Raw genomic sequence first — 25193 nt, 5'->3', positions numbered from 1 at the left:
ATAAGACTAATAGATGATGTGTTTAGTATTTCCTTATCAGCACCCTAGATGCCTAGAATGGGAGCCGCTCTTGCTACTGGATTTCTCCAAGGAATTCACTTTAGATAGCACCCATCTGTGTCATACCTCTTTGAAATGAATACCTTTGCTCACAAAGCAAAGCTGGACAACTGTGCAGAAAATATAGGTGTTCATTGGAGTACCAGACAAGCAGCCTGCATGTACAGGCCTTGAGACAGAAAGCAGATTCACAGTGCCCCTGTTTCTCTGAGGCTGTGCATCAGCTGAACTAATCTATCATGGACATTTGAGGACCTGGAGAGTCAGGGCCTGAATTATCATCTGCCTTGGGGACAAATCTCCTCCAGGCTTAGATCAGCAAGACTGAGTAGAGGATAGGATGGTCAAAAAGCCTTGGAAATGTAGTTTAAGATGCCACTGGGCAGGCCACATATAAAAACAGTCGTCACGTTCTTTATTTTCCTTTGAGATAGGGTCTCACTTTTTTGCCCAGGCTGGAGTGCAGTGCTGTGATCTCGGCTCACTGAGACCTTCTGCCTCCTTGGCTCAAGTGATTCTTCCACCTCAGCTTCCCAAGTAGCTGGAAGTACAGGTGTGTGCCACCATGCCCAGCTAATTTTTGTATTTTTGGTAGAGGTGGGGTTTTGCCATGTTGCCTAAGCTGGTCTCTAATTCCTGAGCTCAAGTGATCCTCCTGCCTCAGCTTCCCAACGTGCTAGGTTACAGGCGTGAGCCACCACGCCCAGCCAGGAAAACAGTCTTAGAGAGGGATGCGACAGCCTTCTGTGGGTTGGTTCTCAGCTTGGCCCCGCAACCTGACTTTCAAGCCTTTTTACAGACCAGGTCCCTGAAGAACTGCTCTTTTAAGAAAAAGGATCCAAGTTCTCTTTTCTTTTATATGACAATATAAATCAGAGCGGCAAAGAATACAAGAAGTGGCAGCGAGATTCAGGACAACAGTTCAAGTCTGTCTTCTTATACAGTGTTTTTTTTTTTTTTTTTTTTTAATTAATCTGTATGCAGGAGGAGACAGATAATTTCTGATGCAGCAATAATGATCTCATTATCAGGACCTCCCACCTGGGTGGAAAGGATCCCTCTCATCTTGCCCTTCCACCTCCACCCTGTGCGGTCCGATCCCCATGGATCAAAGAGGGTATCTCTGCTGAGTCTGTGGATCCCCACTTCTAGAGTAGAACGGATGATTATTTCTCTGACGATTAATCTGAGATTCTGACCTGGTTATCTGGACCAACTGTGAGAGCAGGCAGACTCCTCCAGCACGCAGTGGCTCCTGGCTCTCACGATGGGACTGGAGAACTCTGCCTCCAGCCAGGGAAAGGGCTCCCTGCTTTCCTGACACCCTGAGAAGGATCCTATGCAGGAGTAACAGCTGTGAGACTGATCATGAAAGGGCCACTATTTCACATGTGGGATTAGAATGATTAGCTTGGGGACTGGGGTCATTTCAACATTCTCTAGATCTTTTTGTTTCAATCCTAATCAATTTAGATAAGTTGATCTGCTGTCAGGAAAATAGAAATTCATATGCACTACTGGCCATGTTAAACGCATGTGCATTTAAAATGATGGTGAGCTATTAATCCTTTTTTTTTTTTTAAGGATTTTTTTTTTTTTTTAAGGATACATCCTCTTAAATAGAATGTTGGCTTAGGACACCTATCTCCAAACCTAATCCAATTTCTCGGAAAAGGTACTTACTTTTAGAATATCATCCAAATGCGTGACTTCCTGGTTGAGATCCTGAAACTCTTTATACTGCTCTTTGTGTGGTTCTAATGCGAGGAAAAGCCCATTAAAGGCATCCTCTAAGCTTCCATCTAGGAAGGATCTGCAGCCTTCGGATTCTCCACCCACAGAACCCTCAGAGAGCAGCCTGTCTGTGGCCACTGGCACCTCTGCGGATGTGAGCCTCTTGACCAGCTGCTTCGTGATGTTTCCTTCCAACGTGTCTAGTTCCACAGGCTTGAGCTCAGAGGCCTCCTCGGACTCTTGCAGAAGTGCCTCCGCAACCTCATTCTCAAGGAACAGGTGCTCAGCCCCAGCACCCGAGGACTGTCGCTGGCAAGCCTCCAATGGGGCCGAGGCAGGTTTCCTGGGCTCCTCTGGGTCTTCCTCCTTCACGTGTGACTTTGGCTCTTGGCCATCTCCCAAGGAGTTCCTGGAAGATGCCGAGCTGGTATCATCCGTACCCTCATTCTGGGAGGACAGGCTGCTGTGGTTAAACTCTGCGGGGGTGACGGTAATTTCTGGGTTTGTTGAGTTGGAAGGGGAGCCTGTTGAGTGGGAGCTGAGGGCGCAGTCCCCATTGGGCAGGTCACTGAAGCTGAGCGACAGTGGCATTTTCTCCTCGGCTGCCTTTCCATTTTCGAAGATGTCATCAGGTAGATTTGACTGTAGATAAAAGATACCTCATTATTATTTTCAATACGCATGATGCATTTGGCTTGGCATGGTCTATTTCCAGGCAGAATATAAGGCAGTTACAATGAAGAAACCCAGAACTTTCGTAATATTAGCATTTTATTAGTTGTGTGTGTGTGTGTGTGTGTGTGTGTGTGTGTGTCTGTCTGTCTGTCTGGCAAAAGAAAGCAGACCATCAAGATCTATTTCTATTGTTGAATCTAGGTGAAAGTTCATGGCAGTAGTCTCAAGGTTCGACATTTTTCAAAAGAAAATATTGCATGGGGGGATGGAACTTGCTTTCTGAATTCTGAGAGCTCATAATATTTGGCAGCCATAGTACGAATAACATTACCGATTTCTTTTTCTATTTAGGCACGTATCTTAAAAAACCTTCCAATATCCATGCAATTTAGTTCCAAACATGTGATGTTTTGTTCTGCTTCAATTCTCAAAAATTACTTTTTTGAAAATCTCTACCCACAAATCCCAAGCTCTGGAAAATGTTTTATTAATTTAGTAAGGATGCCATAACTAATTCGCGGCCAGCCATAAATTTGCATAGCTTCTCTAGAAATAACAGGAAAAGACTGGTAAATGCAACGTCAGTCTTGCAGAGAGGCCAACCCCAGGGCTCTCGGGGTGCCGGGAAACACCGAGTCATCTGTCAAACAGACCCAGGCGGTGTCATAGGTGTGCCCTGTGCTTCATGAAGCAGAACTCTGAAGAGAGGTCAGAAATATCCAGGTAACCAAGATCATTCGTTTATTCAGGCATTTCCATTTCTCAGTCAGCTCTCCTTGTGCTGTGGTTTGTGCATAATGCCTAAATGCCAAATGCTGCTCTGGGAAAAGGGCTTTTTAGTTGTTGAGATGAACCCTTCAAAATGGTTCATTTTTCTTTCTCTTTCTCTCTCTTTTTTTTTTTTTTTTTTTTTTTTTTGAGACGGAGTTTCACTCTTGTTGCCCAGGCTGGAGTGCAATGATGCGATCTCAGCTCACCGCAACTTCCACCTCCTGGGTTCAAGTGATTCTCCTGCCTCAGCCTCCCAGGTGGCTACGACTACAGGCATGCACTATCATGCCCAGCTAATTTTTGTATTTTTTCCCATTTTTTTTAGTAGAGATGGGGTTTCGTCATCTCTACATCCAGCCAGGCTGGACTTGACTCCAGACTTCAGGTGATCTGCCTGCCTTGGCCTCCCAAAGTGCTGGGATTACAGGTGTAAGCCACTGCGCCCGGCCCAAAATGATTAATTTTTCTTAGATTCCAGATTTGGTTTTTAAAGTAAATGCTAAGTATCATGCTAATACTTTGTTTCATTTTGTTGTTTGAGATGGAGTCTTGCTGTGTCGCCCAGGCTGGAGTGGTGCAGTGGTGCGATCTCAGCTCACTGCAATCTCCGCCTCCTGGATTCAAGCAATTCTCCTGCCTCAGCTTCCTGAGTAGCAGGGACTATAGGTGTGTGCCACCATGCCCAGGTAATTTTTGTATTTTTAGTAGAGATGGGGTTTTACCATGTTGGCCAGGATAGTCTTGGTCTCCTGACCTCGTGATCCACCCGCCTCAGCCTCCCAAAGTGCTGGGATTACAGGCATAAGTTACTGTGCCCGGCCCTAACACTTGTTTTAATTATATAGAAAATGACAACTGCTCACAATTTGCTGGGAATAAGCCTGGCAAATAGAAATGTTACAGCAAATGCAGTGAGGAGCAGACGGGAAGACAGAGGCTCCCCGTCCTCCTCCAGCTGGGTCCCTGGTCCCATTGCTGCTGTATCTGAGGCCTCCAGATCCTGACACATAGTTTGTTCCACCCACACTGTCTGTGGTAGGATGGTTGGAAGGCGATTCACTTTAACCACAGGACGAGTAGAATAATGTGTCACTGGCCACTCAATTAAGCTCCACAGGCTCAGTCTTTTTACCTCCCAAACTGAGGATGCTTTACTCTGCTAGTGATTATTGAACTGTGGTCCGCAATGTTGTTGGGGCGGTGGGCTCTGGTGCTGTTCTTCCTCTCCTCCCAGTTTGTGTATTTCAGCTTCTTCCCTCCCATATTTGCACCCCTACCTCACACACACCTTATGCCTCTAGGAAAGATAAAAGGAATCTTTATGGGGAGGGATGAGGGATGCCTGGAGTCTTCTCCCTAGACCTCATCCATGGGGGTCCCTTGGGCTTCTAGAACCCGTGGGCCCTCCCTGCGTTCCCACTCAGCCTCATCTGATCTGTGCACACATCTCATGGCAGCACCAAGGGAGGCGGGAGACACTGACTATGGCAGGGAGATTGGGTACTCAGGATTCTTATTCAAATTCCAAAGTCCTTCCCAGCCGTTTCTCTTGAGTCTCCAAGACTCAAGCCCAATTTCTAAGCCTAATTTGCACCGACTTAAGTGGCAAATATTGAGTGAGAATAAGCGGAGATGCCTTGCCCACGGGGACTTGCAGTCTACCTAGGGGACAGTGCAAGAAAGGAGCACACAGCGGCACAGTGGAGCGCAGGCTGTGCTGAGGGATGACGTCATGAGGGAAGGGCCCCAGGGAGGGCGCAGCTGCTCCCTGAGAAACAGCCAATCCTGGCGCTCAGCATGGAGGATAGCGAGGTGGGGCCAGGCACCCGAGGAAGTGCGTTCTAGAAGGAACAATGAGCAAAGACGTGACTGCCTGAAAGGAGGTTGTGCATCTGGAGGCCACTAAGAAGCTCCAAGGGGTCTCAGCAGAGGATAGAGGGTGGCAAAGTGAGATGGGCACCTGTGGGCTGTGGTCTGATGGGAAGGGCCACTCTGAGGACCTTTGCGTTGATCTAAAAGGCTTCGGGAAGCCATCCAGTTGTTTTCTAACCTTGTTCTTACTTAAATTATGGCATGGAACCTCTACTAACGCTCCCCACAACCCTCCACCTGTGGCACATGGGCATGAATATACATATCATGTTAACGCGTGTATAGTTGTGTTGACTCTGTGTTTTGGTTCACGTTTTCATGCGTATTTCCCTCATATATGCTTCCCCTTTTCCTTTAAAACTCCACCAGAGTTTAGCCTCGTCCTCTTCACCTGCCTTTTTTTTTTCTTTCTCTTTCTTTTTTTTTTTTTTTTTTGAGAGAAGGTCTTGCTCTGCCGTCCAGGCTGGACTGCAGTGCTGCAGCCATAACTCACTGCAGCCTCAACCTCCTGGGCCTGAGTGATCCTTCTGCCTCAGCCTCCTAGGTAGTTGGGACCACCACACTAGGCTACTTTTTATGTAGAGACAGGGTCTCACTTTGTTGCCCAGGCTGGTCTTGAACTCCTGGGCTCAAGCAGTCCACCTGCCTTGGCCTCAAAGTTGCTGAGATTACAGGTGTGAGCCACCATGCTCAGCCTTCACCTCCATTTTCTAATTCAATGAAAAAGATGCAATTATTATTATTATTAACCCGAAGACTTCTAATCCTTTTCTCTGTTGACACTCAGAGCTTCCTTTTATATGTCTATGAAGAGCAGGATATTCCATGCATGTGTGTGCGTGTCCTCTCGTGACATAATGTGTAATACATGTCATGTAGACTACTTACTGTATTCCTGACTGCGAATTAAGGGCTTCTTTTTGTCAAAGTGTGATAGAATCAACAAACATTACACTAAACTAAGACTGAGAATCTTTCAAATAGAAGGAACTCTAGTAAAATTCATTCAAATCCTTCTGAGTTTGTATGCCAGTTTTTTTGTTTGTTTGTTTTTGAGATGGAGTTAGCTGTCACCCAGGCTGGAGTGCAATGGCACTGCAATCTCTGCCTCCCGGGTTCAAGCAACCCTCTCACCTCAGCCTCCCAAGTAGCTGGGACTACAGGTGCATGCCACCATGCATGGCTAACTTCTGCAGTTTTAGTAGAGATGGGGTTTCACCATGTTGGCCAGGCTGGTCTTGAACTCCTGAACTCAAGTAATTCACCTGCCTTGGCCTCCCCAAGTGCTGGGATTACAGGTGTGGGCCGCTGTGCCCGGCTGAATGCCAGTTTTTGAAAGGCTTAAACTTGTTTCAAATCTTGTTACCATGGATATCTTTGCCACAATGGAGAAAAATCACAGCACAAAAACAGGGAACTGCCTCTCTACCAAAGTGGCATGCACGACCGGGTTTCCCGCCCCAAGGACAGTACAGCTATAACCATCACCCAGTAAGAAAGACAGAGAAGACAAAACAAGACATGCTGAGTCACATGCCACAAGCCCCCGAAGTCAAGCACTCCACACCCGGGCAGGCCACACTCACATAGAGCTCTAGCACAGCCTTGGGACTCGGCCTGAGGGAGGGCAGGTCACTGAAGGAGCGGCTGCGGTGCAGCTTGGCAAAGAACGTGTCTTGCAAGGCACTCAAGACAGACAGCCGCCTTGGCTTGTCTGGGGAAGGGTGCAGCCACCTCTTCAGAAGTGAAAGCAAGATGGGGGAGTTAGTGAGAAGAATAGGTTACTACGTGTTGTCGGCTTTTCAGCAAGCATTTTTGATGAAAACGAGGCGATTATTTATATCCACTTCTTTAAAAGGCTGACCTTAGAGAATGTTCAGAAAAACCTACATGTTACCATCACAGCGATACGCAAGGTGGGCAAGGGGAGAGGAACAACAGAGGGGGATCACCACCTCTGCTAGAATTGTTGAGAACTCCCAGCATTGCAAAGGCTGGCTGCGAGCACTGGCTCAGGTGCTTTGATTCTACTCGGGAAATTACACTGAACTTACAAAGAAGGAGTGGTCTTTGAAGGTGGGCGTTTCCGGGGTACCCTGGCTGTACATGGACATTCTCCTCTGAAGGGCTGCCGCCTTGTTCCCAGCGCCTGAGGATGGGGTCGTGTCCTCCACATCAAACGGACTGCAAAACAACAGGTCCCCAGGTATGCACATTTGGTAAAATCACCTATCATCAACAGACCGCCGGCCAGGAGAGTACCTCGTTATATGAAAGTAAACTCAACCAGAGGGAACTGGGCTGGTTTTGGCTAAACTGTTTGGCAGAAAATAAAGCCGGATAAAAGAAAAGGGGAGCAGAACACTGAGTCTAGATTCACCCAAGGGACTCCAGATTATGATCACAGCTGTAAGCACAGTTTAGCTAGACACGTAGACACACCTGTTCCTCATTAACACTAGAAACATAAACTTAGCAATGCTTGCTTCAACAAAAGACGTTGAAAAGTATAAAAATTGTCCAAGCTTTGCGGGGCTAGATACCTTAATGATAGAAGGTATCGACAGACTGTTCAGTTCTAAAGAAAACAGTCAAAAATAGAATCCCACTCATTTCAGTTAACACAGAGCCTCTTGTGTGGGAGGAAAATAACAGTCTGTTCACAATGATGCCACTTAACATCACGACGCCAGATTCATCCAGAAAGGAGAATGATCTTGCTTGTGAGATGTCAGTGACTGCAGATGACGAGGAGGGAAGGGCTGGGCACAGCGTGCCGATGACAAGGCAAGAGCGTCTTTGCTGCTTCCACACCTGACTTTGTATATTGTAAATGAGACTCTGAGCATGAGTCCTCGACCTGTCATATTTACTCGGCAGTATACCGGGCATTATATTAAACATGACTTTTCTCACAGGGTGACTCCATTGGAAAACCATTTCTAAGTTCATTGCTTTGACAAAAGATATCTCTTGCCCTTTGGGAATATTCTATTTCAGTAAATACAGTGCAGAGGAACTAAGGATACTTAGAATTTTCCAGAGCAGCGTGAAGCTATGAGATAAAGAGGAAGAGGCATTTAAAGCATCTTAGTGAGAATTAGGATTTTTCTGAGGTTGAAGTACCACCTATTAGACAGCTATTTTCTTTCAAATTAGTTTACTTGAGAGGACATATTTCTTTACATATTTAAAAGTAGAGAGGTAAGGAAGGTGACAGACAAAATATTTTAAAATAAGAAGTAGAAGAGAAGTACAGTGCTGTGACCCATGCTTCTCCAACTGTAACACGCGTGCACCTCACCCAGGGAGTGTGTTAAACAGATTCTGGGGCCTGCGCGGTTCTGACACATTAGTTCTGGGGTGGGGCCCGAGATTCTGCGTTTTCAACACGCTCCCTGGTGATGCAGGTGGTCCATGCACCGGCTTTGACTAGCACTAGCTGGCATCAGCTGTTTCTATATGATGAAATCAAAAAGCAAGAGGCACTTACTACCAGGTGATTTCCAGGTTCAGTTTGATGGTACCAAGGTCATTGATGTCCACAGCCACCACCTGAGGTCGGGCTGCAAACAGCTCTTTGGTTTCACAGGTCACGCTACCTACCAGGATGTGAGTTGCTAGCCCTTTGAGCTCCGTGACCTGGCAGAGAGAGTGGGAGGGGAAAGGTAGGATAATGTGTCATTTTTCTTTTTTACCGCGCTGGGTTGGTCATTTCTTTCAGAATCATATCTGAGATTGGAGATGGATATTTTGGAGAGCAGGGTCTCACTCTGTCACCCAGGCTGTAGTGCAGCAGCATGATCACGGGTCACTGCAGCCTCTACCTCTCGAGCTCAAGTGATCCTCCCACCTCAGCCTCCCAAGTAGCTGGGACTACAAGCATGTGAACCACGTGTGGCTAATTTTTGTGGAGATGGGGTTTCGCCATGCTGGCCAGGCTGGTCTCAAACTCCTGGGTTCCAGTGATCCAACTACCTCAGCCTCTGAAAGTGCTGGCATTACAGGCATGAGCCACTGTAACTGGCCAGGGGTGGCTATGTCAAAAGCGTATCTTAGATCGACTTTACCCACTCTGACGAGAGAGCGTCTGTCTTTGTAACAGATGTGTAATGCCGAGAAGTCTGCAGGGTGGAGGGGTGACAGGCAGGGGTCGCGGGTAAAGGCCCCACCAACGGATCATCCAGCCGTGGCACCAGGAGAGACAGCAGGCAGTGACAGTACTGTACCTTGATGGAGATGAACCCAACTATCAGGGGCAAGAAAACAGTTTCTTCTCCATCCCAGCTCTGCTTGCCGTTTACTTCGATTTTGCCTTTCAGTTTCCAGCGCTGCCGGCCATACTTCATGAAAATCTGTAGGGGAGACATCCAAGCGCCCTCACGTCTTACCACCCGCCCTTCCCCATCAGAACAGCAAGATCAAAAGGAGAAAGGCCTCAAGCCACTGCCGCCCTCCCCTTCTCCCTCACTCTCCCTCAGTCCCCTTACTCTTGGGTGTAGATGGAGCTGGGGATGAGTGGGGAAGATACTTTTTTTTTTTTTTTGAGATGGAGTCTCGCTCTGTTGCCCAGGTTGGAGTGCAGTGGCATGATCTTGGCTTACTGCAACTCTGCCTCCTAGGTTCAAGCATTTCTCCTGTCTTAGCCTCCTGAGTAGCTGGAACTACAGGCATGTGCCACTACACTCGGCTAATTTTTGTATTTTTAGTAGAGACGAGGTTTCACCATGTTGGCCAGGATGGTCTCAAACTTCTGACCTCAGGTGATCCACCTACCTTGGCCTCCCAAATTGCTAAGATAACAGGTGTGAGCCACTGTGTCCAGCCCAAGACTTTTAAAGCACAGTAAGTTCTGCTTCTCTGAGATGGGGGGCGGGGTACAGGTTTTCTGTAGTGAAAGGTCATTGCCCTGTGTCCTGCTCACTCATGCCAAACAGTTCTCTCTCGTTAGTTCCACTTCCATAGGGCAGCCACTGGGATTAATTCTCTACACAACCCAGCTCCTTGAGCGAGACTAGGAAGTATCAGCTAAAACCTACTTAGCAGTCAGAAGCAAGAAAGAAAGACGTCTTTGCTCTGGATAGGCAGATGGGGCTGGCAAGGACTTTGAAATCATCCAGCATTCTCCTGGGGGAAGTTACATGGTATCTCCTTGGTAAAACTGCTTTAATGTTTATGAGAAGATACATCCTCTCCCCTGCTAAGAGGTGTGAGTATAGAGGGTTTTGGAGGAGAAGTTAGATGAAATGGTTATGTAAGTTTCCTTTTGAAGAGGGAAAAGAACAAAGGCTATTTTTACTTTTCGGAGTACATTTTTACAAAGCTGTAGATGTTGTTATTCTTCAGTCATGGTACTTATGATCAGCCATGATCCTGGATTGGCTCTTGGATCAGGAAAAAAAAATACCAAAAAAACCCTGCTTACCTAGTACAATATCAGGACAACTGGCAAAATAGCAACGTAGACTAATTCCTGGTGATGTTAGCTGAAGAGCCGATGTCAAGCTCACTGGTGGTGAGGACTTACGCCTATGTGAGAGAATGCCTCTCCATTCTTAGAAGAAGAATTTAGCGGTGAAGAGTCCTGGTGTCTGCATCTTGCTCTAAAATGATTCAGGGGCTGGGAGTGGTGGCTCACACCATAATCCTAGCACCTTGGGAGGCCAAGGTGGGAGGATCACTTGAGGTCAGGAGTTCGAGACTAGCCTGGCCAACTTGGTGAAACCCTGTCTCTACTAAAAATCCAAAAAAAGTAGCCAAGTGGGTGGTGGTGTGTGCCTGTAATCCAGCTACTCTGGAGGCTGAGGCAGGAGAATAGCTTGAACCCAGGAGGCAGGGTTACAGTGAGCCAAGATCTTGATGGAAGGGTATATGACAAGTCCTGTACCAGTTTCCAGACCTTTTCATTGGCTTATAATGTTTTTCAAAATAAAAAATAAAAAAAAAGACAACTTGAGAAGCAAAACAAGGACAACTGGCTTCTACCCTTCAGGTCTGTAATTCCAGCACCTAGACCAAGACGATACTTACTTCATATTGATCTCCAGGACAGAGGCGTGCAAAGCCAGCCAGACCTGTAACCAAGCAATTAGGAAGTGAGGTGCAGAACGATTTCCCCTCTTGATAGACACCTACTGGGATGTTAAAAGGAGTTCAGATAAAGTGTCACAACTTTGTGCAAACTCACATAACATTTTTTGGGGCCATTCCTGGGGAACAGCTGTTTTTGGGGGCGTTCCATCTGTCATAGGTAAAGAAACTGTCCTGGAGGGGCTGATGGAAGAGGTGGCCTCCATGGCAGGGAGGCTGGGCAGGTGAGGGCTAGAGCTCGTATCTTGGGCTGATTTAAGATACAGCCAGATTCCAGAGTCAGGGTTTTAGGGCCAGAAAGATAGATTTATTTATTTATCCAGCATATTCCCATGAAGACAATCTGGTCTTTTATTGTTCTTTCTGTCCTAAAATGTGTGATTTTTAAGTGCCTCCCATTTGAGTTAAGATTCCATGCAGTTATTTCCCTGCCTGCCCCCAATTCCCTCACTCCTGTGTTTACCCTTTTTATGTGGTGTAATGACACAATCTACTGTGTTAGGAAATCCCTGAAGATGGACTATTACTTACAGAAAGCTAGTGATTAAGAAAACAGAATCAATCCAACCAACCTAATGCTCCAACCCCAAAAGAAAGATGGGACTTTTCTTCTACTGTGCCATCCAGCAAGTCCTGTCTACCTCAATCTGCTCGGCTTGAGATCTCGCTCCGCAGCAGCAGAAACAAAGCTTGTCAGACTAGATGGCTACCAGCTTAGGCTACTTCAGGAACTCTGGGTTTGTCCAGTCTTTTTGTAGATATTTCCCGAGAGCCCACTGTATGTAAGGGTCTAGGCTAGACATTGGGGTAATAATTTGGAAGTTAAAGATTTTGTGGATACCCATGATACAGAACAAAATATGTTTTAAAGCCCACAGAAATGAAACACAAAGATTTGCAGGCAGTAAGATGGGGTTAAACCTAAGGTTAATTTGTTTGTCTACCGGCTGTCCTACTTTAGAAAATTTGTTTATCCCAAGCCTCTTCATCTTTTGAAAGGGTAACAGTGTCCTCTTCATAGAATTGTTTGTAAGGACAATAGATGGCATGTGACACACAGTAGGTCCTTGATGTATGGTAATGATGACATATCCAAGAGTGGGATAATATTGTTTATTCAGTACATGGCATCCACTATTTAATGAAGGACGTAATCTATATGAAAAGACACAAGGCTGGCATGGCGGCTCGCGCCTATAGTCCTAGCACTTTGGGAGGCCAAGGCAGGAAGATCACTTGAGCTTGGGAGTTCAAGACCAGCCTGGGCAACATAATGAAACCTCATCTCTACTAAAGAGAAACAAAAATTAGCCAGGTGTGGTGGTGCATGCCAGCTACTCAGAGGCTGAGACGGGAGGACCGCTTGCGCCCAGGAGGTCTAGGCTACAGTGAGCCGTGATTACACCACTGCACTCCAGCCTGGGTAACTAAGTTAGACTCTGTCTCAAAAGAAGAAGAAAAGAAAACACGCGGTAAATTGATAGCAGTGGAGAGACAGAAGGAGAGCTTTGCTTTTTGTCTGCATTTTTATGAGACTGTATTATTATATAATTTAAAAAAGAGAGACTGTCTTACTCAATGTAGAATAGGTTCATGGAGGAAAGTACCATTTGAATAACAGATTCTCACTGCAGTAAAATGAGGACATGGGTGTACCGATACTTCCGGGCTGAGTGGCCTGTGTGCATTCCATCAGTGTTTCTTCAATGTCTACTGTGTCAAGCATGAGAAAAAGGCGTGGGGAGGAAGGCGTGCGAGTCACATGTGCATGGCAAATGAGGAAACTCGGATCATCAGCAGAGGCTTGTTACCGACCCAGCTTTACCTCAGCCAGTTGTTAGGTGTTTTGTGCCAATCATGAAGCAAAGCCCTTTACACTCATAGGGACCTAAAAACTAACAGTTTCATTCAAGGAACCAAACAAATTTAACAAAAATGGGTAAAAATCTTTATTCTTTTAAAATGTTTTGAAGGGAAAAAGATAAATTTTATAAGAATTCCAGTCAAGAATTCAGTACAGGCCAGGCACGATGGCTCACGCCTGTAATCCCAGCACTTTGGGAGGCCAAGGCAGGTGGATTGCCTGAGGTCGGCAGTTTGAGACCAGCCTGGTCAACATGGAGAAACCCTGTCTCTACTAAAAATACAAAAACTAGGCTTGCATGGTGGTGAGCAGCTATAATCCCAGCTATCTGGAGGCTGAGGCAGGAGAATCGCTTGAACCCGGGAGGCAGAGGTTGCAGTGAACTGAGATTACACCACTGCACTCCAGCCTGGGCGACAGAGCGAGACTCCATCTAAAAAAAAAAAAAAAATTCAGTACAACTATTTGGAGTGAACTTTTAATTAAAGGCAAGATTTATAATGTAATATTAAGTACCAAAAGAAAAAAGTCAGGACACAAAACCTTACATAAAGTATGAGCTCAGCTATATAGAAATGGATCTCAGGGAAAAAAGTGTAGAAAAGCATACCAAACTGTTAAAAATAATTCTCTCTGGTTGGGTAGAATTAAGGAGAAAGTGAAATTTTTGTCATTAAGTGATTGTTTTTGATTTTTTTAAAGATCATATATTTATTTTGTAATACAGAAAAAAAGGTGTAAAAAAGATCACACACCTTGGCAGGCAGCATGTGCACACAAAAAGCTGGTTGGATATTTACAATAGTTTTAACAAAACTTAGCACTGGGTGGAACAATTATATATGATTTTAATTTTTTTGTTATTTTTCTCAATGTTTTTTAAAAAGAAGGTACTGCTTTCAAAGTGTTTAAACAGAGATGGAAGTAGATATGAACAGTTCCTCTCTGTTTACCCAGTGACTTTGTAGTCGCAGCCTAGAGGAAAAAGTTGTGTTGAGCTGGTCCAGAAACAGCTGTCAGTCCACGGGTCCTTCCCACACAAAGATCCGTATGGCAAATGGGTCCCGCGGTACCTCAGCCTCCTTGAGTTGCTATTTATAACCTTTGTGTTCCGGGTTGTTTCTATATTTATTTAAACGTGATTTTACCCACATAAATATGCTGTGGATGGTATCACACAATGTGTTTTGCCTTCTATGAACAGCCCTGCTAATATGCTGAGACTTTTGGCCAGGCATGGTGGCTCACACCTGTGATCCCAGGGCTCTGGGAAGCCAAGGCAGGAGGATCACTTGAGCCCAGGAGTTTGAGATTAACCTGGGCAACATGTGAGACCCTATCTCTACAAATAATTAAAAAATTAGCCAGTAACTTGTAGTGGCATGCACCTGTGGTCCTGGTTACTCAGGAGCTTGAGGCAGGAGGACTGCTTGAGTTGAGGAGTTTGAGGCATCAGTGAGCCACTGAACTCCAGCCTGGGTGAGAGAGAGAGACTCTCGACTCAAAAAAAGAAAACAAAGCAAAAAACTCAAGTTGAGAGTCTTAAATCAACGCTTCTACTTTCACCTGACTGATGGGCAAGATGACACCAAAAAAGATCCCCGGATGCTTGAAAAAAAGTACTTGCTGTTACCATCACTTGTCAGTAGATGGCAGCAACTCGCTAGCTCGTCCATGCCTTCCTGCCCATCGAGGCAGTCCATTTAAGAACAGTTTTCAGTAATAATTAGAGCACAAGCCACTTAAAAGACCTACTGAAGAGCAGAATTAAAGAAGTCTGTATTCCACTAATAATTTTCTGGAGCATTTAGTCTTTTAAAAAAGTACTTCCGAAAGACAGTACAATAGACTGGCTTTTGTAAATCCTAAACTGGGCATGGTAATTCTAATAAAATCCAAAGTGCTCTTTAAAAACCTCTGCAAATTGGCCAGGCACAGTGGCTCATGACTGTAATCCCAGCACTCTGGGAGGCTGAGGTGGGTGGATCACCTGAGTCAGGAGTTTGTCATCAACCTGGCCAACGTGGAGAAACCCCGTATCTACTAACAACACAAAAATCAGCCATGTGTGGTGGTGGGCATCTGTAATCCCAGCTACTCCAGAGGATGAGGCAGGAAAATCACTTGAACACAGGAGGCAGAGGTTGCAATAAGCAGAGAAAATGCCACTTCTCTCCAGCCTGGGTGACAGAGTGAGACTCTGTCTCAAAAACAAAACAAACCTCTGTAAGTTAGTTCAGGATTAATCCATTGCCTGTTTGTCTGTGTAATTACAGTGGAAGACTGGTTGAAGAGAAACTGATCTTGTATTGTTTCTAGATAAAGGTGGATAAAGTAGAGATCCTTTGAAGGTGTTTTTCCCCCCTTTTAAAATTACCAGAAATTTTCTATCTGAAGAAAACTAAATGTGAGAAAGGTGCTTGGCAGGGATTTTTTTTTAGCTTCGAAGTCCATGTTACTAAGCAAAATGTCTTGGCACTGCTGCAGTGGCATCACTGATCCTCTGATGATGGCAATAATGAAGTGCCGTGGCACCATCCAGGCAGCTGATGGCAATAGTGTAGTGCCGTGGCACCATCCAGTCTGATGATGGCAATAATGAAGTGCCGTGGCACTATCCAGGCTGATGATGGCAATAATGAAGTGCCGTGGCACCATCCAGGCTGATGATGGCAATAATGAAGTGCCGTGGCACCGTCCAGGCTGATGATGGCAATAGTGAAGTGCCGTGGCACCATCCAGGCCTATGATGGCAATAATGAAGTGCCATGGCACTATCCAGGTTGCTGATGGCAATAATGAAGTGCTGTGGCACTATCCAGGCTGATGATGGCAATAATGAAGTGCCGTGGCACCATCCAGGCTGATGATGGCAATAATGAAGTGCCGTGGCACCATCCAGGTGGATGATGGCAATAATGAAGTGCCGTGGCACCATCCAGGCGGATGATGGCAATAATGAAGTGCCATGGCACCATCCAGGCAGCTGATGGCAATAGTGTAGTGCCGTGGCACCATCCAGTCTGATGATGGCAATAATGAAGTGCCGTGGCACCGTCCAGGCTGATGATGGCAATAATGAAGTGCCGTGGCACCGTCCAGGCTGATGATGGCAATAATGAAGTGCCGTGGCACCGTCCAGGCTGATGATGGCAATAATGAAGTGCCGTGGCACCGTCCAGGCTGATGATGGCAATGAAGTGCCGTGGCACCATCCAGGCTGATGATGGCAATAATGAAGTGCCGTGGCACCAATCAGGCTGATGATGGCAATAGTGTGGTGCCGTGGCACTACAGGCTGATGATGGCAATAGTGTGGTGCCGTGGCACCATCCAGGCTGATGATGGCAATAGTGTGGTGCCGTGGCACCATCCAGGCTGATGATGGCAATAGTGTGGTGCCGTGGCACCATCCAGGCTGATGATGGCAATAGTGTGGTGCCGTGGCACCATCCAGGCTGATGATGGCAATAGTGTGGTGCCGTGGCACCATCCAGGCTGATGATGGCAATAGTGTGGTGCCGTGGCACCATCCAGGCTGATGATGGCAATAGTGTGGTGCCGTGGCACCATCCAGGCTGATGATGGCAATAGTGTGGTGCCGTGGCACCATCCAGGCTGATGATGGCAATAGTGTGGTGCCATGGCACCATGCAGGCTGATGATGGCAATAGTGTGGTGCCGTGGCACTATCCAGGCTGATGATGGCAATAGTGTGGTGCCGTGGCACCATCCAGGCTGATGATGGCAATAGTGTGGTGCCGTGGCACCATCCAGGCTGATGATGGCAATAGTGTGGTGCCGTGGCACTATGCAGGCTGATGATGGCAATAGTGTGGTGCCGTGGCACTATCCAGGCTGATGATGGCAATAATGAAGTGCCATGGCGTGTGTGTGCTGTGGCACTATCCAGGCTGATGATGGCAATAGTGTGATGCCGTGGCATTATCCAGACTGATGATGGCAACAGTGTGGTGCCATGGCACTATCCAGGCTGATGATGGCAATAATGAAGTGCCGTGGCACTATCCAGGCTGATGATGGCAATAGTGTGGTGCTGTGGCATATGTGTGCTGTGGCACTATGCAGGCACAAACAGCTTTAGTGCCGTGCTCCTTCACGTTGGATCTGCTGTGTAAGCCACTGGTGGTGCTGGTCACGGAATTAGCACTAACAGTGGGGCAATGACAGTTACAATCTGTCTTTGAGGCCTGGCCAGGTTTCTTTCCGGCTCTTGTCTGGGGGCCTGCTGGCATTTTCACAGTTGGAGAAAGCTGCAGATTTTCTCAACAGTTTGTGATTACTATTGCATCATCCAGAAAACTTAATGAAAGCTTTCTAGCTTTCACTGAAAAAACCCATGATGGGGGTTACCTCTGAGGATGGGCATGGGGGGCTTGCAAGAGTCAGACCTTGGGATGTTTCGCGGTGCTCACATGTTACTGACCTACCACCTCCTCCACAGCCTCGTTTGGAAGGCCTGGCTTACATACAGCAGCTGCCTCCTCTTACCTGCCTGCCTTTCCTAAGACACCGTCCTGCCAGAACACTCTCCATCATTTTTCCCAGCTCTGTGATTATATTCCCCTCCAAGAGTCACACTTCCTTCTTGAAGACAAACAGCCAAGTAGCTAGACAGTCAGGGGCTCCTATTACAGGCCTTACTGATTTACTGACCAGGCATAAATAATGCAAGTTTCCTAGCTCGGTGGCGGTTCTTCCTTCTCAGGAATGCTGCTCTGCCCTGGAAACTGGAAGGGCCAGCATAGGCTTCTGGATGTGTACACTGCCCAGAACAGAGGAGTCATCTGGAGAACTAGTTTGCTCTAAGGAACGATATCTCTTCACTTCCATCCTGTTTGACAGTTTGCAGATTAAGTGCTCTTCGTTTAGCCTGGCATTCATGGCTCTTCCTAATCAGGACCCAATGAGTTCTCCACAGCTCTTCTCCCGACAAGCATGCCAGCCACACCAGTCTACTTGTCACTCTGAACACTCCTTCCTCTTCTTGGTGAATGCTATTCTGGTGCTGTTCACCATACATGACACTGGGAAGACTTCCTCTTTCCTGCTCTCCTCCCCACCTAGAGAGATGAGTAGCAACCTTTTCCTCCTCTCCCCTCCTGCTTCTCCAGCAACCAGGGTCCCGCTGTTGGTTCACGTGGTCATTCATTGCATTGGATTAGAATGCACAGCCTCATATATCCATTTTCTCCGGTAAAACATGTGGAACTCAAGGCCAGGGAGCAGTCATCAGGATGCAGCCTAGCGCCTGCGCAGTAGCGGGCGCCCAGTAAGGACTTGCTCTGTTCTCCTTAACGTCACCACCCCAAAAGGGCGTTGTCTCGTGTTGGGGCTGGGGCAAAAAGGGAAGTGAGGAAGGGTGTCGTGGGAGGAAGCTGGGGGTTGCCAGTTCTGAGAGTATTATGAAATAGTCTCAGTTTGTCAGTATGTACGTTGGAAGTAGTTTTTACCAGAATAACAGATGAGAAAGCAGCTAATTGTGAAGACATAGGATTTCTTGGCAGCATGAGAAGGTTTCCCTTTCTCTTTATGGAGGAAGCGAAAGATTTCCATGGGGGCGTTTACCCTTGAAAGCCTTCACAGATGTAGTTTCTGAGTTTGCATGTTACACGAGGAAAGTGGAGGAGACAGGAGTGCATCAATGAGGAAGGAGATTCCATTTCAGGCCTGAGAATCCCCATGGAACCAAGGGTTCAGGTAGACTCTCGGGAGGTAGATCAGGCAGGAAAGCAAGAACAACAGAGAGAGGTGGAGACGGAGGAGCAGAAGCAGCAGCAAGTCCATCAGTCCCTCAGGGCTGTGATGCAGTGGGGTGGCCAGGTCCCCCAGGAGGTGGCAGGGACTCCAGCATCATCCCCTCACTGACCCCAAGCCTGAAGTGGCAGATGTGGTGCGGTGGTGGTCCGTTTCCTCCCATCCCACTCCCAGGGTGCCTGTGTACCACACTGAAGAGGATCCTCCATAAGGAGACCACTCTTTGAGCGACAGGTTATACTGTCTGCTCAGCTCTGAGTTTCCCTCATAACATGCAGTTAGAGGTGGGAAGGCATTAGGAACAAGGAGCCCGGGAATTCAGTTTCCTATCTGATTCCAATTTACGTGTGACTCCTGGGACAAGTCATGTAGCCTCTCTAGGCCCCTATTTCCCATCTGTAAAATTGGGAAGTTACCACCCCACCAAAAATAGATGCATTTGATAATACTGAGCATCAGAAACAGAAATACAGTACTTTTTCTATTAGCAGTGGTAGGGCATGTGCATGATCTGAATTACCGTTAGGCTGCGAGACTCCGCAACCGTGCCAGTCTGTGTGGGTGGTGTCTGAGTGTTGGGGGAAGTAGAGGGAAGTGTTTTCTGCTAAACACTGATTCAGGGCTGTTGTTTTCCAGAATCAATCAGGCTGCTGATAGAACCATCCCGAAAGTGAAACTGAAAATTCCAGGGCCCATCGTGGGACTATGGACCTGAGTGATTTTGGGAACACTGACTCCAGTGAGGATCCAGAAATGGAGAGAATGGACCTAAACGATGGAGAAAGCACAGATGCCAGACTCAGTAGCAAAGTAAGTGTTGAAATTGAACGCCGAACGCTATACGGATTCCCTACCAGATCTTCCAGGAGAGAAGCATGCAGCCATTTGGGAAGCCGAGGGTCAAGGTCATTTTTATTCCAGGTATCCTGAGAGAGGCTCTCACATGTCAGTTCCTAGTGCTTGACAGAATAATTTCCCTCCTGAGTTAGATGATTCATTGGAAAATGAAGCCCTCCTGTCGAGCCCTTTCAAAAAAAGGTCTCCTTTCTTTACTCCCTTAATTGCAGAAAGTGGAAAGAGGGTGATTCAACCCCCATTAGCAACCCAGGGATCAGGCTGCTCAGAAACCTCAGAAATGCATAAGCACCAGCCCTCTTTGCTGCAGTCAAATGGGTCAAAACTTGGGAGAGGAACCGACTTGCTGTGATGGCTGCCCATTTGACAGCCATGCCTGGCCGCTGAGCTGTAAATCTGACACCTGAGCAATGCTCTATTTTCTAAAACCAGACTTCAGTTTTGTTCTGAAGATGCCCTGGTATAAATCAATAATGTGTCTACTTTGTAACTTTCTGGAATAAATGCCAGAAAGGCACCGGAACGGGAAGAATTCTCTGTGGGTTTAACACCAAGGTGTATAAAATGTTGCAGGTAGTTTGCTAGAAACATGAGGCATCAAAGCAAGAATTTCAACATCCCCACAAGGAAGCTAACAGACAGGCTAATGCGGGACCTTCTGTACGACAGCGGCTTCCACAGCAAGTCAAGGGTGGAGAAAAACCGGGGAGGAGTTTGCTTCAGATTAAAGGCAATCTGGAAGACATACCTAACAACTGCTTCTAATGCATGGGCCTTGTTTGCACCCTAATTTGAGCTAATCAAATGTGCAAGGCATTTTTGAGACAATGGGGGAAATTTGATAATGGAATGGGTTAATAACAAAGGCTTTTTATTTTCACGAGATGTGAAATGTGACAGTATTTGGCACGTGGTTATGTGAGATGACAGCCCCATGCTTTAAGAGGTGCACACTCCAGTGTGAAGCAGCAGCCTGACATATCTGGGTTTCATTTCATCAAAGGACTTCTCTTTTATCGAAGGAAAAACAAAAACAAAGAGATGGAGCAAATGTGGCAGAATCTGGCTAACTATTATATCTAGGTGATGGTGATGGGTTTGTGGGGGTTCATTATAATGGTCTCTGCACTTCTGTGTATGTTTGAGATGCTGTGTATGTTTGAGTATATTTTTGTGTGTGTAGGTAAGCCTAAGGATGAGAAGCATCAGTCAACTATCACACGTGGGGAGGGTTGAGAGTGGAGGGCACTGCGGCTTTGCAAGGAAAATAAAAATAGCATGGGCCCTCAAACTTCAAGGAGCTCTGCAGAGATGGCTCCTTACTCTCTGTAAACAGGGAAAAGGGTACCTTTCATCTTGATGGAGAATTCCCCGAGCAGATTCTCCAGCTCCGCTTCAATGGTGCACATATTCTGCAGAGGGGACAGGAGACAAGCGTGAGAGCTGGCCTTTCACCCAACAGCTCAAAGCACATGACGCTTCAACATCAGTGCAGCCACTGCGTGAACAACAAGCATTTACCTGTTTGCTTCACACAGCACAGCCCATGAAACATTCTCGACAAAATGTTCGATCTGAGTCTAAGCCCTTTCAGTGTACAGGAAATTTAGGGCATAGATGAGCAAGTCAGATTACGCCATAAACAGACAAATTCAGAATGTGAGATAGTCTACAGGAATTGGCATGAATTCTTCAAAAAGGCAGTGTCACAGGTGAAAAAGATTTCTAGATAAAGAGACTAGACAAACATTAATAACCAAATGCAACTTTATTTTTTTGGAGACAGAGTCTCACTCTGTCACTCAGGTTGGAGTGCAGTGGTGTGATCTCGGCTCACTGCAACCTCTGCCTACTAGGTTCAGGCAGTTCTCCTGCCTCAGCCCCTGAGTAGCTGGGATTACACACTCCCACCACCATGCCCAGATAATTTTTTTTATTTTTAATAGAGACAGGTTTTCACCATGTTGGCCAGGCTGGTCTAGAACTCCTGACCTCAGGTGATCTGCCCGCCTCGGTCTCTCAAAGTGCTGGGATTACAGGTGTGAGCTATGGTCCCCGGCCTCCAAATGCAACATCTTATCCTTGATTATGTCCTGATTTGAAAGCAATTTAATCAAAAGAGTTGTAAAAGACATTATTGATCCAAATAGGGAAAACTTAAAAATGGACGATATGTGATATAATTCTATAGGATGATGGTCAGTTTTCTTGCCTGTGGTTATGTGGGAACTGCAGATGTTCCCTAGGTTACGATGAAGAGATCCATGGCTTGACTTAGCCATTATATTACATATTTTGTTATACATATACTTCAAAACATGTTGTACGCCATAAATATAGGCAGTGTTTACTTGCCAATTACAAATAAATTTTAAAAAGAGATGCAGGTTAAAATATCTATAGGGTGAAATGTCATAATATTTATCACTTGCTGTCAGATGACTTGAGGGGGACGGGGGGGGGGAGGTGGGGATTTGATCGTATGAGAGAGAGGGAAAGCAAATATGGCCACGTGTTACTGATCGGCAAATCTAGGTAAAGGCCTATGCTGTTCAGTGTACTAGTCTTTCAATTTCTCTATAGGTTTCAGATTTTTCTTAATAAAAATTTGGGCCAAAAGAGCAGAAGAGCTGAATTCTCCTCAAGTAGGTAAGGCAGATTTCCTGCTGCAGTGCCACCGCACCCCCAAAGTCGTTTTTGGGTCTGAGAAGCGTCCTGTCTCTGATGTGGAAGGAACAGGACAGAGAGAAGGAGTAACACCATCTGCACATGTGGTTAGAGACACAACCACCCGGAGCCTACTTCCTCAATAGCCGAGGACCTAAATAGAACAATTGCAGTTAGAAGTCAAAAGGGAAAGTGGTGCGGCCAGGCGCCAGCCCCGGGGCCCTTCTGCTGCTTGGCCAGCTCACAATCCGGAGGGTGCCCCTGCTGTGCTAAGCTATCAAAGCAGCAGTCTCCACTGGAGCTTGGCGCAGGGTGCTACCTGCAGGCTTGTGGCTCAGTAGGCAGTGTCCCACAAGGCTAGGAGTTCAAGGGTGGTCTGTCTCACTGACAAAAGCATGGCCAGCTTGATTAGTGCAGGTTGGTATTGCTTCCGTTTGAATTCTGTGTGCTGAGGACCTCAGCCTAGAGGTTCTGATTCTTCTGTGTTTCTTTGTTCTGCTCCAAATGAGCACTCTTAGGGGATGCACAGAGAATGGCATTGCTTTCTCCCTTATAAGGTTTCAGTACCTGAACTACCTACCAAGGCTGGGGAAAACTTCCTGAAGTCTGAGTTCTGTGTAGCTTGAAAGCTTTGAAAAGGAAGCCTCGGTATTATAAACCAATTTACTTCCTCAGAATATTGGGCACCTCTGTGAAGAAACACACTACGGTTTCCAGAAATATCGACTATGCTTTCATGCATGTCAGCATTGCTACCAGTAACTCAGAAAAACTCGAGCAGCTAGGTTACGACTTGAGGGCACATCAGTGGTCAGAATTTTCTCCTGCCCATACTCCCCTCCCGCAGCCACTGATGAAGACTGCTGCATATGCAAAAGCACCTGAGCCACCTTGATCTCATCGTTAAATCCTCATTTTAAACCCGCGTTATAGTAATCTCCCAGCTTTTTAGTTATGTGAGGATATATTTCTTTCCTGTGTTTTGCTTTTGTTTGAGATACAATCTTGATCTGTCACCCAGGCTGGAGTACAGTGGCACCATCTTGGCCAGGTTCATGCAATTCTCCTGCCTCAGCCTCCTGAGTAGCTGGGATTACAGGCCCCCACCACCACACCCGGCTAATTTTTGTATTTTATTAGAGATGGGGTTTCACCATGTTGGCTGGGCTGGTCTGACCTCAAGTTATGGTCCCATCTCGACGTCCCAAAGTGCTGGGATTACAGGTGTGAGCCACTGCACCTGGCTGTGAGGATGTAAAACCATCTGACGCTGAGTGACGTGAGGTATGGAGCTACAGAAGTCCTGGACTTCCTTCTTCTCTAAGGCATTTACATTGCACTCTATGTCTTTGAATTTGTGAGCAAGGTCATGATGCCATACCCTGGCACTTGACCAAGGTGGCTCTGTCTGAAGTGACCTGCAAATATGCTGGCACAGGCAGCCCCTGCATGCTGCTGGCCCGTTATCTGCATTTGTACTTAAACATCCTCTATAATTGGAAACGGCTCTCCTGATTTCAGACATCTGTAGACATGGGGTCTCATGAACTACGGTTGCTTCTAGGCCTGGAAGTTTCAACGTGCAGGTCTGTAAAGTGGGATGGGGGAGGGTAGGAAGAGTCGGATCTTTACTTTCACTAACCTGTAACTGAAGGTATTTACAGGTATGATGAGGGTAGGAAAGGAGCCACAGCAGTACTGGTCATACGAGACTTCGACAGTGATAGAAATCACATAGATGTTCATGGCACAGCGTTTATTGCAGATAACTTTTTGAAAAGTCATTCATAGTTTTCATTACGTTGACATTTCAGCAGTTGTTAGAGCCACGGCTAGAGCTTAGAATGTGCGGTGTTGATAAAGCAGCAGCATAGAGCTACGTCACACATGTGACTTGGGGATACTTTGAAAACTGTACTGATGATACTGAACTGTATTTCTATATATTTTCTTCTTTTCAATTCCTATGTATTTTGTTTTATGCGTTTAAAAAACACTATTCTAAGCCGGGTTTGGTGGCTCATGCCTGTAATCCCAGCACTTTGGGAGGCTGAGGTGGGCAGATAACCTGAGGTCAGCAGTTCCAGACAAGCCTGGCCAATTTATAGTGAAACCCCGTCTCTACTAAAAATATAAAACTTAGCTGGGCATGGTGGTGCATGCCTGTGATCCAGGCTACTTGGGAAGCTGAGGCAGGAGAATCACTTGAATCTGGGAGGCAGAGGTTGAAGTGAGCCAATATCACACCACTGCACTCCAGCCTGTGCGACAGAGCAAGATTCCGTCTCTCAAAAAATGATAATTTAAAAAATTATTCTAAAGGAGGAACTTAGGTAAAGAAGTCCTGCTTTAAGTCATATAAAGAGACAAACTTGGTTCAGACGAGAGGCAACATGGGAGCGTACACATAAAGGGATCCTACTGACAGTCATCCAAGATGTCCCTCTGGTCCCAGGCTGAGACAGATGCTCAGCTCTGGGAATTGTCCAACAGACCCTCTTCAGGCCGATGACTTCATTCATGAAATCTGATCTCTGAACAAAGACTCACGGGATAGTGAGGAGTGCTGCCTTAATAATTCAGTCATTTCATCAAAGACATTGGTATTAGGTGACCCCAGGAGGAGTGAAGACCTCTCTATGTCAGATGCTTGGGCCCCAGAGAGTTGGAAACCAGGAAAGCACACTTCTGTTCATAGCTCTTAACCTTGGCTCCTTTATGATAAAAATCTCTCACAATAAAAAAAGACACTGTAGGCAGAGAGGTACTGGTACCCAACACTGACATCCAGTGTAGCTATCTGAACCACAGGGTCTGTACCACTTCC

General features: G+C 46.5%; 1 protein-coding gene and 1 long non-coding RNA gene across 12 annotated transcripts in view; one reads left to right on the top strand and one right to left on the bottom strand.

Moving 5' to 3' along the window:
• RIPOR2 (RHO family interacting cell polarization regulator 2) overlaps positions 1 to 25193 on the bottom strand; it is a 235789-nt gene that overhangs the window by 28704 nt on the left and 181892 nt on the right. For 8 of the 11 annotated variants that reach the window (XM_078368180.1, XM_054254768.2, XM_035294747.3 and 5 more), the window contains exons 8-13: positions 21048 to 21111; positions 11143 to 11186; positions 9342 to 9467; positions 8606 to 8754; positions 7167 to 7296; positions 1744 to 2436 (exon numbers count right to left, since the gene is read on the bottom strand). In XM_078368180.1, the coding sequence (XP_078224306.1) occupies positions 1744 to 2436; positions 7167 to 7296; positions 8606 to 8754; positions 9342 to 9467; positions 11143 to 11186; positions 21048 to 21111 (1206 nt within the window). Of the gene's footprint in view, positions 1 to 1743; positions 2437 to 6698; positions 6849 to 7166; positions 7297 to 8605; positions 8755 to 9341; positions 9468 to 11142; positions 11187 to 21047; positions 21112 to 25193 lie in introns of all 11 variants that reach the window. The other 3 variants (XM_054254767.2, XM_035294745.3, XM_078368179.1) reach the window with 1 other exon arrangement.
• Positions 19458 to 25193, top strand: part of LOC144582008 (uncharacterized) — a 93019-nt gene continuing 87283 nt past the window's right edge. The window contains exon 1 of the long non-coding RNA XR_013533627.1: positions 19458 to 19654. This is a non-coding gene — a long non-coding RNA (uncharacterized LOC144582008). The remainder of the gene's footprint in view (positions 19655 to 25193) is intronic.

This window comes from Callithrix jacchus, chromosome 4, assembly GCF_049354715.1.
Source record: "Callithrix jacchus isolate 240 chromosome 4, calJac240_pri, whole genome shotgun sequence".
NCBI lineage: Eukaryota > Metazoa > Chordata > Mammalia > Primates > Cebidae > Callithrix > Callithrix jacchus.
Note: the sequence above shows the minus strand (reverse complement) of the source record. Positions and strands in the feature narration are given on the sequence as shown.